General features: G+C 48.9%; 1 protein-coding gene across 1 annotated transcript in view; it reads left to right on the forward strand.

Moving 5' to 3' along the window:
• The window catches only part of LOC129846214 (G protein-coupled receptor kinase 6-like), a gene marked incomplete at its 3' end in the record, with an annotated part of 75,167 nt that overhangs the window by 40,170 nt on the left and 16,228 nt on the right, over nt 1-18,769 (forward strand). Inside the window, exons 3-5 of the mRNA XM_055914216.1 lie at nt 8,391-8,503; nt 11,488-11,565; nt 13,898-13,998. Of these exons, the coding sequence (XP_055770191.1) occupies nt 8,391-8,503; nt 11,488-11,565; nt 13,898-13,998 (292 nt within the window). The remainder of the gene's footprint in view (nt 1-8,390; nt 8,504-11,487; nt 11,566-13,897; nt 13,999-18,769) is intronic.

An 18,769-nucleotide genomic window follows, 5' to 3' on the forward strand; every position in this document is an offset into this window, starting at 1 on the left:
GGCTGGCGCGGGTTTAAATAGTCTAGGCTGGCGCGGGTTTAAATAGTCTAGGCTGGCGCGGGTTTAAATAGTCTAGGCTGGCGCGGGTTTAAATAGTCTAGGCTGGCGCGGGTTTAAATAGTCTAGGCTGGCGCGGGTTTAAATAGTCTAGGCTGGCGCAGGGTTTAAATAGTCTAGGCTGGCGCAGGGTTTAAATAGTCTAGGCGGGCGCTGGTTTAAATAGTCTAGGCTGGCGCGGGTTTAAATAGTCTAGGCTGGCGCGGGTTTAAATAGTCTAGGCTGGCGCGGGTTTAAATAGTCTAGGCTGGCGCGGGTTTAAATAGTCTAGGCTGGCGCGGGTTTAAATAGTCTAGGCGGGCGCTGGTTTAAATAGTCTAGGCTGGCGCTGGTTTAAATAGTCTAGGCTGGCGCGGGTTTAAATAGTCTAGGCTGGCGCGGGTTTAAATAGTCTAGGCTGGCGCGGGTTTAAATAGTCTAGGCTGGCGCGGGTTTAAATAGTCTAGGCTGGCGCGGGTTTAAATAGTCTAGGCTGGCGCAGGATTTAAATAGTCTAGGCTGGCGCAGGGTTTAAATAGTCTAGGCTGGCGCAGGGTTTAAATAGTCTAGGCTGGCGCAGGGTTTAAATAGTCTAGGCTGGCGCGGGTGTAAATAGTCTAGGCTGGCGCGGGTGTAAATAGTCTCGGCTGGCGCGGGTTTAAATAGTCTCGGCTGGCGCGGGTTTAAATAGTCTAGGCTGGTGCGGGTTTAAATAGTCTAGGCTGGCGCGGGTTTAAATAGTCTCGGCTGGCGCCGGTTTAAATAGTCTAGGCTGGCGCGGGTTTAAATAGTCTAGGCTGGCGCGGGTTTAAATAGTTTAGGCTGGCGCGGGTTTAAATAGTCTAGGCTGGCGCGGGTTTAAATAGTCTAGGCTGGCGCGGGTTTAAATAGCCTAGGCTGGCGCGGGTTTAAATAGTCTAGGCTGGCGCGGGTTTAAATAGGCTAGGCTGGCGCGGGTTTAAATAGGCTAGGCTGGCGCAGGATTTAAATAGTCTAGGCTGGCGCAGGGTTTAAATAGTCTAGGCTGGCGCGGGTTTAAATAGTCTAGGCTGGCGCGGGTTTAAATAGTCTAGGCTGGCGCGGGTTTAAATAGTCTCGGCTGGCGCGGGTTTAAATAGTCTCGGCTGGCGCGGGTTTAAATAGTCTCGGCTGGCGCGGGTTTATATAGTCTCGGCTGGCGCGGGTTTAAATAGTCTCTGCTGGCGCGGGTTTAAATAGTCTCGGCTGGCGCAGGGTTTAAATAGTCTAGGCTGGCGCGGGTTTAAATAGTCTCGGCTGGCGCGGGTTTAAATAGTCTAGGCTGCCGCGGGTTTAAATAGTCTAGGCTGGCGCGGGTTTAAATAGTCTAGGCTGGCGCGGGTTTAAATAGTCTAGGCTGGCGCGGGTTTAAATAGTCTAGGCTGGCGCAGGATTTAAATAGTCTAGGCTGGCGCAGGGTTTAAATAGTCTAGGCTGGCGCAGGGTTTAAATAGTCTAGGCTGGCGCAGGGTTTAAATAGTCTAGGCGGGCGCTGGTTTAAATAGTCTAGGCTGGCGCGGGTTTAAATAGTCTAGGCTGGCGCGGGTTTAAATAGTCTAGGCTGGCGCGGGTTTAAATAGTCTAGGCTGGCGCGGGTTTAAATAGTCTAGGCTGGCGCGGGTTTAAATAGTCTAGGCGGGCGCTGGTTTAAATAGTCTAGGCTGGCGCTGGTTTAAATAGTCTAGGCTGGCGCGGGTTTAAATAGTCTAGGCTGGCGCGGGTTTAAATAGTCTAGGCTGGCGCGGGTTTAAATAGTCTAGGCTGGCGCGGGTTTAAATAGTCTAGGCTGGCGCGGGTTTAAATAGTCTAGGCTGGCGCAGGATTTAAATAGTCTAGGCTGGCGCAGGGTTTAAATAGTCTAGGCTGGCGCAGGGTTTAAATAGTCTAGGCTGGCGCAGGGTTTAAATAGTCTAGGCTGGCGCGGGTTTAAATAGTCTAGGCTGGCGCAGGGTTTAAATAGTCTAGGCTGGCGCGGGTTTAAATAGTCTAGGCTGGCGCGGGTTTAAATAGTCTAGGCTGGCGCGGGTTTAAATAGTCTAGGCTGGCGCGGGTTTAAATAGTCTAGGCTGGCGCGGGTTTAAATAGTCTAGGCTGGCGCGGGTTTAAATAGTCTCGGCTGGCGCGGGTTTAAATAGTCTCGGCTGGCGCGGGTTTAAATAGTCTCGGCTGGCGCGGGTTTAAATAGTCTCGGCTGGCGCAGTTGTAAATAGTCTAGGCTGGCGCGGGTGTAAATAGTCTAGGCTGGCGCGGGTTTAAATAGTCTCGGCTGGCGCGGGTTTAAATAGTCTCGGCTGGCGCGGGTTTAAATAGTCTAGGCTGGCGCGGGTTTAAATAGTCTAGGCTGGCGCGGGTTTAAATAGTCTCGGCTGGCGCGGGTTTAAATAGTCTCGGCTGGCGCGGGTTTAAATAGTCTCGGCTGGCGCGGGTTTAAATAGTCTCTGCTGGCGCGGGTTTAAATAGTCTCGGCTGGCGCAGGGTTTAAATAGTCTAGGCTGGCGCGGGTTTAAATAGTCTAGGCTGGCGCAGGGTTTAAATAGTCTAGGCTGGCGCGGGTTTAAATAGTCTAGGCTGGCGCGGGTTTAAATAGTCTCGGCTGGCGCGGGTTTAAATAGTCTAGGCTGGTGCGGGTTTAAATAGTCTAGGCTGGCGCGGGTTTAAATAGTCTCGGCTGGCGCCGGTTTAAATAGTCTAGGCTGGCGCGGGTTTAAATAGTCTAGGCTGGCGCGGGTTTAAATAGTTTAGGCTGGCGCGGGTTTAAATAGTTTAGGCTGGCGCGGGTTTAAATAGTCTAGGCTGGCGCGGGTTTAAATAGTCTAGGCTGGCGCGGGTTTAAATAGTCTAGGCTGGCGCGGGTTTAAATAGCCTAGGCTGGCGCGGGTTTAAATAGTCTAGGCTGGCGCGGGTTTAAATAGGCTAGGCTGGCGCGGGTTTAAATAGGCTAGGCTGGCGCGGGTTTAAATAGTCTCGGCTGGCGCGGGTTTAAATAGTCTCGGCTGGCGCGGGTTTAAATAGTCTCGGCTGGCGCGGGTTTATATAGTCTCGGCTGGCGCGGGTTTAAATAGTCTCTGCTGGCGCGGGTTTAAATAGTCTCGGCTGGCGCAGGGTTTAAATAGTCTAGGCTGGCGCGGGTTTAAATAGTCTAGGCTGGCGCAGGGTTTAAATAGTCTAGGCTGGCGCGGGTTTAAATAGTCTAGGCTGGCGCGGGTTTAAATAGTCTCGGCTGGCGCGGGTTTAAATAGTCTAGGCTGCCGCGGGTTTAAATAGTCTAGGCTGGCGCGGGTTTAAATAGTCTAGGCTGGCGCGGGTTTAAATAGTCTAGGCTGGCGCGGGTTTAAATAGTCTAGGCTGGCGCAGGATTTAAATAGTCTAGGCTGGCGCAGGGTTTAAATAGTCTAGGCTGGCGCAGGGTTTAAATAGTCTAGGCTGGCGCAGGGTTTAAATAGTCTAGGCTGGCGCGGGTTTAAATAGTCTAGGCTGGCGCGGGTTTAAATAGTCTAGGCTGGCGCGGGTTTAAATAGTCTAGGCTGGCGCGGGTTTAAATAGTCTAGGCTGGCGCGGGTTTAAATAGTCTAGGCTGGCGCGGGTTTAAATAGTCTAGGCTGGCGCGGGTGTAAATAGTCTAGGCTGGCGCGGGTTTAAATAGTCTCGGCTGGCGCGGGTTTAAATAGTCTCGGCTGGCGCGGGTTTAAATAGTCTCGGCTGGCGCGGGTTTAAATAGTCTAGGCTGGCGCGGGTTAAAATAGTCTAGGCTGGCGCGGGTTTAAATAGTCTAGGCTGGCGCGGGTTTAAATAGTTTAGGCTGGCGCGGGTTTAAATAGTCTAGGCTGGCGCGGGTTTAAATAGTCTAGGCTGGCGCGGGTTTAAATAGCCTAGGCTGGCGCGGGTTTAAATAGTCTAGGCTGGCGCGGGTTTAAATAGGCTAGGCTGGCGCGGGTTTAAATAGGCTAGGCTGGCGCGGGTTTAAATAGTCTCGGCTGGCGCGGGTTTAAATAGTCTCGGCTGGCGCGGGTTTAAATAGTCTCGGCTGGCGCGGGTTTAAATAGTCTCTGCTGGCGCGGGTTTAAATAGTCTCGGCTGGCGCAGGGTTTAAATAGTCTAGGCTGGCGCGGGTTTAAATAGTCTAGGCTGGCGCAGGGTTTAAATAGTCTAGGCTGGCGCGGGTTTAAATAGTCTCGGCTGGCGCGGGTTTAAATAGTCTAGGCTGGCGCGGGTTTAAATAGTCTAGGCTGGCGCGGGTTTAAATAGTCTCGGCTGGCGCGGGTTTAAATAGTCTAGGCTGGCGCGGGTTTAAATAGTCTAGGCTGGCGCGGGTTTAAATAGTTTAGGCTGGCGCGGGTTTAAATAGTCTAGGCTGGCGCGGGTTTAAATAGTCTAGGCTGGCGCGGGTTTAAATAGTCTAGGCTGGCGCGGGTTTAAATAGCCTAGGCTGGCGCGGGTTTAAATAGCCTAGGCTGGCGCGGGTTTAAATAGTCTAGGCTGGCGCGGGTTTAAATAGGCTAGGCTGGCGCGGGTTTAAATAGTCTAGGCTGGCGCGGGTTTAAATAGTCTAGGCTGGCGCGGGTTTAAATAGTCTAGGCTGGCGCGGGTGTAAATAGTCTAGGCTGGCGCGGGTTTAAATAGTCTCGGCTGGCGCGGGTTTAAATAGTCTCGGCTGGCGCGGGTTTAAATAGTCTAGGCTGGCGCGGGTTTAAATAGTCTAGGCTGGCGCGGGTTTAAATAGTCTCGGCTGGCGCGGGTTTAAATAGTCTCGGCTGGCGCGGGTTTAAATAGTCTCGGCTGGCGCGGGTTTAAATAGTCTCGGCTGGCGCGGGTTTATATAGTCTCGGCTGGCGCGGGTTTAAATAGTCTCTGCTGGCGCGGGTTTAAATAGTCTCGGCTGGCGCAGGGTTTAAATAGTCTAGGCTGGCGCGGGTTTAAATAGTCTAGGCTGGCGCAGGGTTTAAATAGTCTAGGCTGGCGCGGGTTTAAATAGTCTAGGCTGGCGCGGGTTTAAATAGTCTCGGCTGGCGCGGGTTTAAATAGTCTAGGCTGCCGCGGGTTTAAATAGTCTAGGCTGGCGCGGGTTTAAATAGTCTAGGCTGGCGCGGGTTTAAATAGTCTCGGCTGGCGCGGGTTTAAATAGTCTCGGCTGGCGCGGGTTTAAATAGTCTCGGCTGGCGCGGGTTTAAATAGTCTCGGCTGGCGCGGGTTTAAATAGTCTCGGCTGGCGCGGGTGTAAATAGTCTAGGCTGGCGCGGGTGTAAATAGTCTAGGCTGGCGCGGGTTTAAATAGTCTCGGCTGGCGCGGGTTTAAATAGTCTAGGCTGGCGCGGGTTTAAATAGTCTAGGCTGGCGCGGGTTAAAATAGTCTAGGCTGGCGCGGGTTTAAATAGTCTAGGCTGGCGCGGGTTTAAATAGTCTAGGCTGGCGCGGGTTTAAATAGTCTCGGCTGGCTCGGGTTTAAATAGGCTAGGCTGGCGCGGGTTTAAATAGTCTCGGCTGGCGCGGGTTTAAATAGTCTCGGCTGGCGCGGGTTTAAATAGTCTCGGCTGGCGCGGGTTTAAATAGTCTCTGCTGGCGCGGGTTTAAATAGTCTCGGCTGGCGCAGGGTTTAAATAGTCTAGGCTGGCGCGGGTTTAAATAGTCTAGGCTGGCGCAGGGTTTAAATAGTCTAGGCTGGCGCGGGTTTAAATAGTCTCGGCTGGCGCGGGTTTAAATAGTCTAGGCTGGCGCGGGTTTAAATAGTCTAGGCTGGCGCGGGTTTAAATAGTCTCGGCTGGCGCGGGTTTAAATAGTCTAGGCTGGCGCGGGTTTAAATAGTCTAGGCTGGCGCGGGTTTAAATAGTTTAGGCTGGCGCGGGTTTAAATAGTCTAGGCTGGCGCGGGTTTAAATAGTCTAGGCTGGCGCGGGTTTAAATAGTCTAGGCTGGCGCGGGTTTAAATAGCCTAGGCTGGCGCGGGTTTAAATAGCCTAGGCTGGCGCGGGTTTAAATAGTCTAGGCTGGCGCGGGTTTAAATAGGCTAGGCTGGCGCGGGTTTAAATAGGCTAGGCTGGCGCGGGTTTAAATAGTCTAGGCTGGCGCGGGTTTAAATAGTCTCGGCTGGCGCGGGTTTAAATAGTCTAGGCTGGCGCGGGTTTAAATAGTCTAGGCTGGCGCGGGTTTAAATAGTCTCGGCTGGCGCGGGTTTAAATAGTCTAGGCTGGCGCGGGTTTAAATAGTCTAGGCTGGCGCGGGTTTAAATAGTTTAGGCTGGCGCGGGTTTAAATAGTCTAGGCTGGCGCGGGTTTAAATAGTCTAGGCTGGCGCGGGTTTAAATAGTCTAGGCTGGCGCGGGTTTAAATAGCCTAGGCTGGCGCGGGTTTAAATAGTCTCGGCTGGCGCGGGTTTAAATAGGCTAGGCTGGCGCGGGTTTAAATAGGCTAGGCTGGCGCGGGTTTAAATAGTCTCGGCTGGCGCGGGTTTAAATAGTCTCGGCTGGCGCGGGTTTAAATAGTCTCGGCTGGCGCGGGTTTATATAGTCTCGGCTGGCGCGGGTTTAAATAGTCTCTGCTGGCGCGGGTTTAAATAGTCTCGGCTGGCGCAGGGTTTAAATAGTCTAGGCTGGCGCGGGTTTAAATAGTCTAGGCTGGCGCGGGTTTAAATAGTCTAGGCTGGCGCAGGGTTTAAATAGTCTAGGCTGGCGCGGGTTTAAATAGTCTAGGCTGGCGCGGGTTTAAATAGTCTCGGCTGGCGCGGGTTTAAATAGTCTAGGCTGCCGCGGGTTTAAATAGTCTAGGCTGGCGCAGGATTTAAATAGTCTAGGCTGGCGCAGGGTTTAAATAGTCTAGGCTGGCGCAGGGTTTAAATAGTCTAGGCTGGCGCAGGGTTTAAATAGTCTAGGCTGGCGCGGGTTTAAATAGTCTAGGCTGGCGCAGGGTTTAAATAGTCTAGGCTGGCGCGGGTTTAAATAGTCTAGGCTGGCGCGGGTTTAAATAGTCTAGGCTGGCGCGGGTTTAAATAGTCTAGGCTGGCGCGGGTTTAAATAGTCTAGGCTGGCGCGGGTTTAAATAGTCTAGGCTGGCGCGGGTTTAAATAGTCTCGGCTGGCGCGGGTTTAAATAGTCTCGGCTGGCGCGGGTTTAAATAGTCTCGGCTGGCGCGGGTTTAAATAGTCTCGGCTGGCGCGGGTTTAAATAGTCTCGGCTGGCGCGGGTGTAAATAGTCTAGGCTGGCGCGGGTGTAAATAGTCTCGGCTGGCGCGGGTTTAAATAGTCTCGGCTGGCGCGGGTTTAAATAGTCTCTGCTGGCGCGGGTTTAAATAGTCTCGGCTGGCGCAGGGTTTAAATAGTCTAGGCTGGCGCGGGTTTAAATAGTCTAGGCTGGCGCAGGGTTTAAATAGTCTAGGCTGGCACGGGTTTAAATAGTCTAGGCTGGCGCGGGTTTAAATAGTCTCGGCTGGCGCGGGTTTAAATAGTCTAGGCTGGCGCGGGTTTAAATAGTCTAGGCTGGCGCGGGTTTAAATAGTCTCGGCTGGCGCGGGTTTAAATAGTCTAGGCTGGCGCGGGTTTAAATAGTCTAGGCTGGCGCGGGTTTAAATAGTCTAGGCTGGCGCGGGTTTAAATAGTCTAGGCTGGCGCGGGTTTAAATAGTCTAGGCTGGCGCGGGTTTAAATAGTCTAGGCTGGCGCGGGTTTAAATAGCCTAGGCTGGCGCGGGTTTAAATAGCCTAGGCTGGCGCGGGTTTAAATAGTCTAGGCTGGCGCGGGTTTAAATAGGCTAGGCTGGCGCGGGTTTAAATAGGCTAGGCTGGCGCGGGTTTAAATAGTCTCGGCTGGCGCGGGTTTAAATAGTCTAGGCTAGCTTTCTCCCTCTGCCTTTTCTCTCTCCCCCTCCCTCTCCTCCCCATCCCCATCCCCTCTCCACCCCATCCCCTCTCCCCCCCCCCCCCAGACACGCCCATCATTATAAAGGAGATGTTTGAATAGACGAGTCACAACACAAGTATTTAATATGTTTGAATGTCCACTTCATTCTCTCTCTCTGCCTCTCTCTGTCAATTTCAATTCAAGGGGCTTTATTGCCATGGGAAACGTATGTTCACATCGCCAAAGCAAGTGAACTAGATAATATACAAAGTGAAATAAACAATAAAAATGAACAGTAAATATTACACTCACAGAAGTTTCAAAAGAATAAAGACATTACAAATGTCATATTATGTCTATATACAGTGTTGTAACAGTGTACAAATTTCTGTCTCTCTCTCTCTGTCTCTCTCTCTCTCTCTCCCTCTCTCTCTCTCTCTCTCTCTCTCTCTCTCTGTCTCTCTCTGTCTCTCTATATCTGTCTCTCTCTGTCTCTCTCTCTGTCTCTCTCAGACAGGGACTATACCAGTCTGTGTGAGAGACAGCCCATTGGTCGATTGCTGTTCCGTCAGTACTGTGACACCAGGCCAGAGCTCAAACGCTGCATCGAGTTCATGGACTCTGTGGTAAGACATTTATATCTGTCTTTTTCTGTCTCTTTCTCTGTCGTTATCCCTCTCTCCCACTATTTCTCTCTTTCTTTGTCTCGCTCTCTCCCCCTCAATTTCCTCTCAACCCCCCTCCTTTTCCTGCTTCCTCTGCTAGCTCCCATGAGAAAGGACTAGGCCTGAGTTTGGGCTTGTAGAGGGGGGGGGGGGCTGGGAGTCAGAGAGGGACTGGTAATGAGAGAGAGGAAGTGAGGGGGGAAAGAATGAGAGAGAGAGAGTGGTGGAGAGAGAGGGGGAAAGAATGAGAGAGAGAGAGTGGTAGAGAGAGGGGGGAAAGAATGAGAGAGAGAGGTGGAGAGAGAGGGAGAAAGAATGAGAGAGAGAGAGGGGGGGGAGAATGAGAGAGAGAGGGGGAAAGAATGAGAGAGAGGGGGAAAGAATGAGAGAGAGAGGTGGAGAGAGAGGGGGAAAGAATGAGAGAGGGAGGTGGAGAGAGAGGGGGAAAGAATGAGAGAGAGAGGTGGAGAGAGAGGGGGAAAGAATGAGAGAGAGAGAGAGAGAGCGGTGGAGAGAGAGGGAGAAAGAATGAGAGAGAGAGAGAGAGAGCGGTGGAGAGAGAGGGGGAAAGAATGAGAGAGAGAGAGAGAGAGAGAGCGGTGGAGAGAGGGGGAAAGAATGAGAGAGAGAGAGAGAGAGCGGTGGAGAGAGAGGGGGAAAGAATGAGAGAGAGAGAGAGAGAGAGAGCGGTGGAGAGAGAGGGGGAAAGAATGAGAGAGAGCAGTGGAGGGATGGGGCATGAGCGCTGGAAGGGAGCCTGTCAGAAAAATATCTGCCCCTCCTCCTCCATGCACCCTCTCCATGAGGTTAAGCCCACGTCAGAGGCCTGTCCCCTGGGTAGGTGGACTAACACAGGCCCAGGCTTGTGTCCCGGCCCCTGGAGGTGTCTGAGAAACGAAGAAAACACTTAAAGAACCCACTGCTTGTTTAGTGAACACCTACATTAGTCAACGTCTGTGTGTGTTAACACGAGTGTGCACACACACACACACACACACACACACACACACACACACACACACACACACACACACACTGAGAGAAACAATGAGAAGTGTTTTGACAGAGGCAGGTTGTGTATTCCTATAATCTCCCCTAATGGACTATTATATGAGGAAACATATAGGACTCTGGTCTAAAGTAGGGAACTATATAGGACTCTGGTCTAAAGTAGGGAACTATTTAGGACTCTGGTCTAAAGTAGGGAACTATATAGGACTCTGGTCTAAAGTAGGGAACTATTTATGACTCTGGTCTAAAGTAGGGAACTATATAGGGCTCTGGTCTAAAGTAGGGAACTATATAGGACTCTGGTCTAAAGTAGGGAACTATATATGACTCTGGTCTAAAGTAGGGCACTATATAGGGCTCTGGTCTAAAGTAGGGAACTATATAGGACTCTGGTCTAAAGTAGGGAACTATATAGGACTCTGGTCTAAAGTAGGGAACTATATAGGGCTCTGGTCTAAAGTAGGGAACTATATAGGGCTCTGGGCTAAAGTAGGGAACTATATAGGGCTCTGGTCTAAAGTAGGGAACTATATAGGGCTCTGGGCTAAAGTAGGGAACTATATAGGGCTCTGGTCTAAAGTAGGGAACTATATAGGACTCTGGTCTAAAGTAGGGAACTATATAGGGCTCTGGCCTAAAGTAGGGAACTATATAGTGCTCTGGTCTAAAGTAGGGAACTATATAGGACTCTGGTCTAAAGTAGGGAACTATATAGGGCTCTGGTCTAAAGTAGGGAACTATATAGGACTCTGGCCTAAAGTAGGGAACTAAATATTACTCTGGTCTAAAGTAGGGAACTATATAGGACTCTGGTCTAAAGTAGGGAGCTATATAGGACTCTGGTCTAAAGTAGGGAACTATATAGGACTCTGGTCTAAAGTAGGGAGCTATATAGGACTCTGGTCTAAAGTAGGGAACTATATAGGACTCTGGTCTAAAGTAGGGCACTATATAGGACTCTGGTCTAAAGTAGGGAACTATATAGGGAATAAGGTGCCAACTCTGGTCAAAAGTAGTGCACTATATAGGGAATAGGGTGCAATTTCAGATACATTCTAGAACTAACTCTGTCAAACGCTACGATGATGCAACAATGCAAATATGACGAGTCATCGCTGCAGTTGACAGACAGACCTGTGGAAGTCGAGAAGCGTGAAGAGAATAACACACACACACACACACACACACACACACACACACACACACACACACACACACACACACACACACACACACACAGAGACTGACAGGAGTAGCGTGAAGAGAAACTCGGTGGCCATTTTGTTTCTCTGACTGTTATTGTCGTTGCCATCATCATATGGTGACATCATACTGTAGTGTTGTTCTAGTTATCATATGGTGACATCATCCTGTGGTGTTCTAGTTATCATATGGTGACATCATCCTGTGTTGTTCTAGTTATCACATGGTGACATCATCCTGTGGTAGTGTTCTAGTTATCATATGGTGACATCATCCTGTGGTGTTCTAGTTATCATATGGTGACATCATCCTGTGGTAGTGTTCTAGTTATCATATGGTGACATCATCCTGTGGTGTTCTAGTTATCATATGGTGACATCATCCTGTGGTGTTCTAGTTATCACATGGTGACATCATCCTGTGGTGTTCTAGTTATCATATGGTGACATCATCCTGTGGTGTTCTAGTTATCACATGGTGATATCATCCTGTGGTGTTCTAGTTATCATATGGTGACATCATCCTGTGGTGGTGTTCTAGTTATCATATGGTGACATCATCCTGTGGTGTTATAGTTATCAAATGGTGACATCATCCTGTGGTGGTGTTCTAGTTATCATATGGTGACATCATCCTGTGGTGGTGTTCTAGTTATCACATGGTGACATCATCCTGTGGTGGATGTATGGGGAGAGAGTGTTTCATGTTTGTAACAGTGTGTCTCCTGCCAGGCCCTGTACCAGCTGGCTCCAGATGAGAAGAGGAAGGATTGTGGAATCAGAATGTTGGAGACATACTTTAACAACGGGGTGAGTTAGTTACTTCAATAACAGATGAAAGGCCCAGGGCAGATCAGCGTGTTTGTCGTATTCTACATACTTTAACAACGGGGTGAGTGAGATACTTCAATAACAGATGAAAGGCCCAGGGCAGATCAACGTGTTTGTCGTCGTATTCTACAACAGCTGATGAAACTAACGCTGGAAAAGTTGTGACATGTTAGTCGGTGTAATTTCTTATGATAGTTGCTGGTTTATAATACAATCCATGCAACATGTAATTGCTTTTTGAACTATTTAATACCATTATTGAAATGCAGTCCAAATGAGTATGTTTTCCTCTTCTGTCTCTCCAGTCAGCAACAATATTAATATGATATTTGAAATGTAATGATAAATGTGTATAATATATATATATATAGTGCTTTGGGAAAGTATTCACACCCCTTGACTTTTTCCACATTTTGTTATGTTACAGCCTTATTCTAAAATGTATTCAATTGTTTTTTCCCCTCATCAATCTACACACAATACCCCATAATGACATCACAATACCCCATAATGACATCACAATACCCCCTAATGACATCACAATACCCCATAATGACAAAGCAAAAACAGGTTTTTATAAATGGTTGCTAATTTATTTTAAAAAAAAGTTAAACTGAATTTATCATTTCCATAAGTATTCAGACCCTTTACTCAGTACTTTGTTGAAGCACCTTTTGCAGCGATTACAGCCTGGAATCTTCTTGGGTATGACGGTACAAGCTTGGCACACCGGTATTTGGGGAGTTTGTCCCATTCTTCTCTGCAGATCTTCTCAAGTTCTGTCAGGTTGGATGGAGAGCGTCGCTGCACAGCTATTTTCAGGTCTCCAGAGATGTTAGATCGGGTTCAAGTCCGGGCTCTGGCTGGGCCACTCAAGGACATTCAGAGACTTGTCCCGAAGCCACTCATGCGTTGTCTTGGCTGTGTGCTTAGGATCGTTGTCCTGTTGGAAGGTGAACCTTCACCCCAGTCTGAGGTCCTGAGCGCTCTGGAGCAGGTTTTCATCAAGGATCTCTCTGTACTTTGCTCCGTTCATCTTTCCCTCGATCCTGACTAGTCTCCCAGTCCCTGAAAAACATCCCCACCGTAGGGATGGTACCAGGTTTCCTCCAGATGTGACACTTGGCATTCAGGCCAAAGAGTTCAATCTTGGTTTACATCTGACCAGAGAATCTTGTTTCACATGGTCTGGGAGTCTTTAGGTGCCTTTTGGCAAACTAAGCGGGCTGTCATGTGCCTTTTACTGAGGATTGGCTTCAGTCTGGCCACTCTACCATAAAGGCCTGATTGGTGGAGTGCTGCAGAGATGGTTGTCTTTCTGGAAGGTTCTCCCATCTCCACAGAGGAACTCTGGAGCTCTGTCAGAGAGACCATCGGTTCTTGGTCACCTCCCTGACCAAGGCCCTTCTCCCCCGATTGCTCAGTTAGGCCGGGCGGCCAGCTCTAGGAAGAGTCTTGATGGTTCCAAACTTCTTCCATTTAAGAATGATGGAGGCCACTGTGTTCTTGGGGACCTTCAATGCAGCAGAAATGTTTTGGTACCCTTCCTCAGATCTGTTCCTCGACACAATCCTGTCTTTGAGCTCTACGGACAATTCCTTTGACCTCATGGCTTGGTTTTTGCTCTAAAATGCACTGTCAACTGTGGGACCTTATATAGACAGGTGTGTGCCTTTCCAAATCATGTCCAATCAATTGAATTTACCAAAGGTGGACTACAATCAAGTTGTAGAAACATCTCAAGGATGATCAATGGAAACAGGATTCACCTGAACTCAATTTCAAGTCTCATAGCAAAGGGTCTGAATACTTATGTAGATAAGGCATGTGTTTTTTTTTTTATACATTTGCAAAAATTTCTAAAAACCTTTTTTTTTGCTTTAGCATAATGAGGTAGTGTGTGTAAATTGACGAGGAGAAACGTTTATTTAATCAAGGGGTCTGAATACTTTCAGTATTCATTGATTAAATAAATTTGTAAAAGTAGCGATTTTATTTATTCAATTGTAGAATAAGGCTGTAAAGTAACAAAATATGGAAAAAGTTAATAAGTCTGAATACTTTCCGAAGGCATAATGTGCAAACATTTATAAAAACATGTTTTCACTTTGTCATTATGGGGTAAGTCTCTCTGCTAAATGACTCAAATGAAAATGTAAAATGTGTGTGTTTTTGTATTTACATTTTTTCCATTTTGAATTCAGGCTGAAACAACAGAATGTGGAATAATTCAAGGGGTACGAACACTTTCAGAAGGTACTGTAGATATATTTGGTTCCTTAATGAATACGTGTTTTCTCTCTCCGTCTAGTCGGCAGCCCATCTGCGAGATATACCTCAGGAGTTGGTAGGGGAGTGTCGTGAGAAGCTGGAACAGACGCCCTGCAAGGAACTCTTCAACGACTGCTGCAAGTATGTCTGTCTGTCTTATTGGTCGAAACACCTGTCAATCAGGGTATCGCCTGACATTCATTGGTCAGCTCACCTGTCAATCAGGATATCGCCTGGCATTCATTGGTCAGCTCACCTGTCAATCAGGGTATCGCCTGGCATTCATTGGTCAGCTCACCTGTCAATCAGGGTATCGCCTGACATTCATTGGTCAGCTCACCTGTCAATCAGGGTATCGCCTGGCATTCATTGGTCAGCTCACCTGTCAATCAAAGAGCGACATATAATCAAGTGGTCTGGCTATTGTATCTGGGGGCCATTTTGGAACAGTGGTTGTGTTGTATGGTTGTGTTGTATGGTTGTGTTGCAGGAAGATTTAACTGAATCCTAATGCCAGCGATGAAAAGGTGAAGCGAGGGAGAACTCAACAAGCAAAGACTTTTTCTATGGAGGTCAATGAGAGAGGGTGGAATTTGGTTAACAAAAATGTAATGGTTTATTTGCTACGTGTGGCTTATTTGATCAAATATACATTTTTGTAATACTTAGGTTGTTACGAGTGTACTGGTATAAGTAGGACACGTGATATCCCGGCAACTTAGAGGGAAAACACTTAATGTTGGAGTTGTGCCTGGTCGTCACTAGTTACCACAGCCAAAAAGTCATAAACCCTGCCTATTTCTACAATTTCTCTTCTTAAAATGTGATTTTAAACCGAACCTTAACCACACTGCTAACCTTATGCCTAAACCTAAACCTTAAATGAAAACAAAAAAGCACATTTTGTTTTTATGAATTTTTACTATGTAGCCAATTTTGACTTTGTGGCTGAGGTAACTAGTGGAAATCGGTGCGCCTGTGGTTCACGTGCGTATCTGCCCTCTCATTGGCTAGAACGGTCCCATCTGATCTTGCCTTCTCCCGATTTAGTACTTGATAAACAAAAACAGCTGAAGGGATTTTTACGAGTTTCTGGGAATGTGTTGTAACCCATTGGTGGAGATGTGAAAATTCATGGAAGTTGACGTTAGTTTGGCTTCGATGTGATGGAAGGTGGATTTGGCTTTTCAATGGGTCCTGGCTTTGTGTGTTTGGCAGGGATGACCAACCCTGTTCCTGGAGAATACCCTCCTGTAGGTTTTAACTCCAACCCTGTTCCTGGAGAGAAACCCTCCTGTAGGTTTTAACTCCAACCCTGTTCCTGGAGAGATACCCTCCTGTAGGTTTTAACTCCAACCCTGTTCCTGGAGAGAAACCCTCCTGTAGGTTTTAACTCCAACCCTGTTCCTAGAGAGATACCCTCCTGTAGGTTTTAACTCCAACCCTGTTCCTGGAGAGATACCCTCCTGTAGGTTTTAACTCCAACCCTGTTCCTGGACAGAAACCCTCCTGTAGGTTTTAACTCCAACCCTGTTCCTGGAGAGAAACCTCCTGTAGGTTTTAACTCCAACCCTGTTCCTGGAGAGAAACCCTCCTGTAGGTTTTAACTCCAACCCTGTTCCTGGAGAGAAACCCTCCTGTAGGTTTTAACTCCAACCCTGTTCCTGGAGAGAAACCCTCCTGTAGGTTTTAACTCCAACCCTGTTCCTAGAGAGAAACCCTCCTGTAGGTTTTAACTCCAACCCTGTTCCTGGAGAGAAACCCTCCTGTAGGTTTTAACTCCAACCCTGTTCCTGGAGAGAAACCCTCCTGTAGGTTTTAACACCAACCCTGTTCCTGGAGAGAGACCCTCCTGTAGGTTTTAACTCCAACCCTGTTCCTGGAGAGAGACCCTCCTGTAGGTTTTAACTCCAACCCTGTTCCTGGAGAGAAACCCTCCTGTAGGTTTTAACTCCAACCCTGTTCCTGGAGAGAGACCCTCCTGTAGGTTTTAACTCCAACCCTGTTCCTGGAGAGAAACCCTCCTGTAGGTTTTAACTCCAACCCTGTTCCTGGAGAGAAACCCTCCTGTAGGTTTTAACTCCAACCCTGTTCCTGGAGAGAAACCCTCCTGTAGGTTTTAACTCCAACCCTGCAGGAGGGTCTCTCTTGTCAACTAAGGCTTCTCTTTTGATGCTTCTGAAACTTTTTTAAGACATAAACTGTTTAGAGAGTTATGAAGTGTGTGTGTGTGTGTGTGTGTGTGTGTGTGTGTGTTGGAAAGAGCTCAACTCTGTCACAGTAATGATTATGAGGGAGCTGGCACCTGGAACAGTATTAAACACACACACACACACACACACACACACACACACACACACACACACACACACACACACACACACACACACACACACACACACACACACACACACACACACACACACACACACACACACACACACACACACACACAGAGTGATGCCAAATGGACGTGAGCAGCAGGAGAGGGCATCCGGACGCCTGGCATGGGCACAACAACGGCCTCAGTGTTCACCACACACACACACACACACACACACACACACACACACACACACACACACACACACACACACACACACACACACACACACACACACACACACACACACACACACACACACACACACACACTGATTTGCAGGTGTCATAGTTTCCTGCTCTCAGCCCCAGAGCCAATAGAGGGGACACATCAGAGATACACTACATGACCAAAAGTATATGGACACCTGCTCGTCAAACATCTCATTCCAAAATCACGGGTATTAATATGGAGTTGGTCCTCCCCCTTTGATGCTATAACAGCCTCCACTCTTCTGTGAAGGCTTTCCACTAGATGTTGGAACATTTCTGTGGGGACTTGCTTCCATTCAGCCACAAGAGCATTAGTGAGGTCCGGCACTGATGTTGGGCGATTAGGCCTGGCTCACAGTCGGCGTTCCAATTCATCCCAAAGGTGTTCGATGGGGTTGAGGTCAGGGCTCTCTGCAGGCCAGTCAAGTTCTTCTGCACCGATCTCAACAAACCATTTCTCTATGGACCTCTCTTTGTGCACGGGGGCATTGTCATGCTGAAACAGGAAAGGCCTTCCCCAAACTGTTGCCACAAAGTTGGAAGCACAGAATTGTCTAAAATGTCATTTAAAATGTCCCTTCCCTGGATCTAAGGGGCCCGAACCATGAAAAAACAGACCCAGTCCATTATGCCTCCTCCACCAAACTTTACAGTTGGCACTATGCATTGGGGCAGGTAGCGTTCTCTTGGTATCTGCCAAACCCAGATTCATCTGTCAGACTGCCAGATGGTGAAGCGTGATTCATCACTCCAGAGAACGCGTTTCCACTGCTCCAGAGTCCAATGGCGGCGAGACTTACACCACTTCAGAAGATGCTTGGCTTTTGCGCATGGTGATCTTAGGCTTGTGTGCGGCTGCTCAGCCATGGAAACCCATTTCATGAAGCTCCCGACGAACAGTTATTGTGCTGACGTTGCTTACCCAGTAGTGATTGTTGTATCCGAGGACAGACGATTTTTACGCGGTACGCGCTTCAACACTCTATGAGCTATGAGCTTGTGTGGCCTACCACTTCGCGACTGAGCCGTTGTTGCTCCTAGATGTTTCCACTTACAGTTGACCGGGGGCATCTCTAGCAGGGCAGAAATTTGACAAACTGACTTGTTGGAAAGGTGACATCCTATGACGGTGCCACGTTGAAAATGTCACAACAACAAAAAAAATGAGCCTTGCTTTCACTTAGTGTAATTCCAGCACTTTTCCTCACCTCCAGCACCGTACCAGTGTCTACATGTTCCCTCACCTCCAGCACCGTACCAGTGTCTACATGTCCCCTCACCTCCAGCACCGTACCAGTGTCTACATGTTCCTCACCTCCAGCACCGTACCAGTGTCTACATGTTCCCTCCAGCACCGTACCAGTGTCTACATGTTCCCTCACCTCCAGCACCGTACCAGTGTCTACATGTTCCCTCACCTCCAGCACCGTACCAGTGTCTACATGTTCCCTCCAGCACCGTACCAGTGTCTACATGTTCCCTCACCTCCAGCACCGTACCAGTGTCTACATGTTCCCTCCAGCACCGTACCAGTGTCTACATGTTCCCTCCAGCACCGTACCAGTGTCTACATGTTCCCTCACCTCCAGCACCATACCAGTGTCTACATGTTCCCTCAACTCCAGCACCGTACCAGTGTCTACATGTTCCCTCACCTCCAGCACCGTACCAGTGTCTACATGTTCCCTCACCTCCAGCACCGTACCAGTGTCTACATGTTCCCTCCAGCTCCGTACCAGTGTCTACATGTTCCTTCACCTCCAGCACCGTACCAGTGTCTACATGTTCCCTCCAGCACCGTACCAGTGTCTACATGTTCCCTCACCTCCAGCACCGTACCAGTGTCTACATGTTCCCTCCAGCACCGTACCAGTGTCTACATGTTCCCTCCAGCACCGTACCAGTGTCTACATGTCCCCTCCAGCACCGTACCAGTGTCTACATGTTCCCTCACCTCCAGCACCGTACCAGTGTCTACATGGTCCCTCCAGCACCGTACCAGTGTCTACATGTTCCCTCCAGCACCGTACCAGTGTCTACATGGTCCCTCCAGCACCGTACCAGTGTCTACATGTTCCTCACCTCCAGCACCGTACCAGTGTCTACATGGTCCCTCCAGCACCGTACCAGTGTCTACATGTCCCCTCACCTCCAGCACCGTACCAGTGTCTACATGTTCCCTCACCTCCAGCACCGTACCAGTGTCTACATGGTCCCTCCAGCACCGTACCAGTGTCTACATGTTCCCTCCAGCACCGTACCAGTGTCTACATGTTCCCTCACCTCCAGCACCGTACCAGTGTCTACATGGTCCCTC

The sequence above is a fragment of the Salvelinus fontinalis genome, unplaced genomic scaffold (assembly GCF_029448725.1).
Source record: "Salvelinus fontinalis isolate EN_2023a unplaced genomic scaffold, ASM2944872v1 scaffold_0480, whole genome shotgun sequence".
Taxonomy (NCBI): domain Eukaryota; kingdom Metazoa; phylum Chordata; class Actinopteri; order Salmoniformes; family Salmonidae; genus Salvelinus; species Salvelinus fontinalis.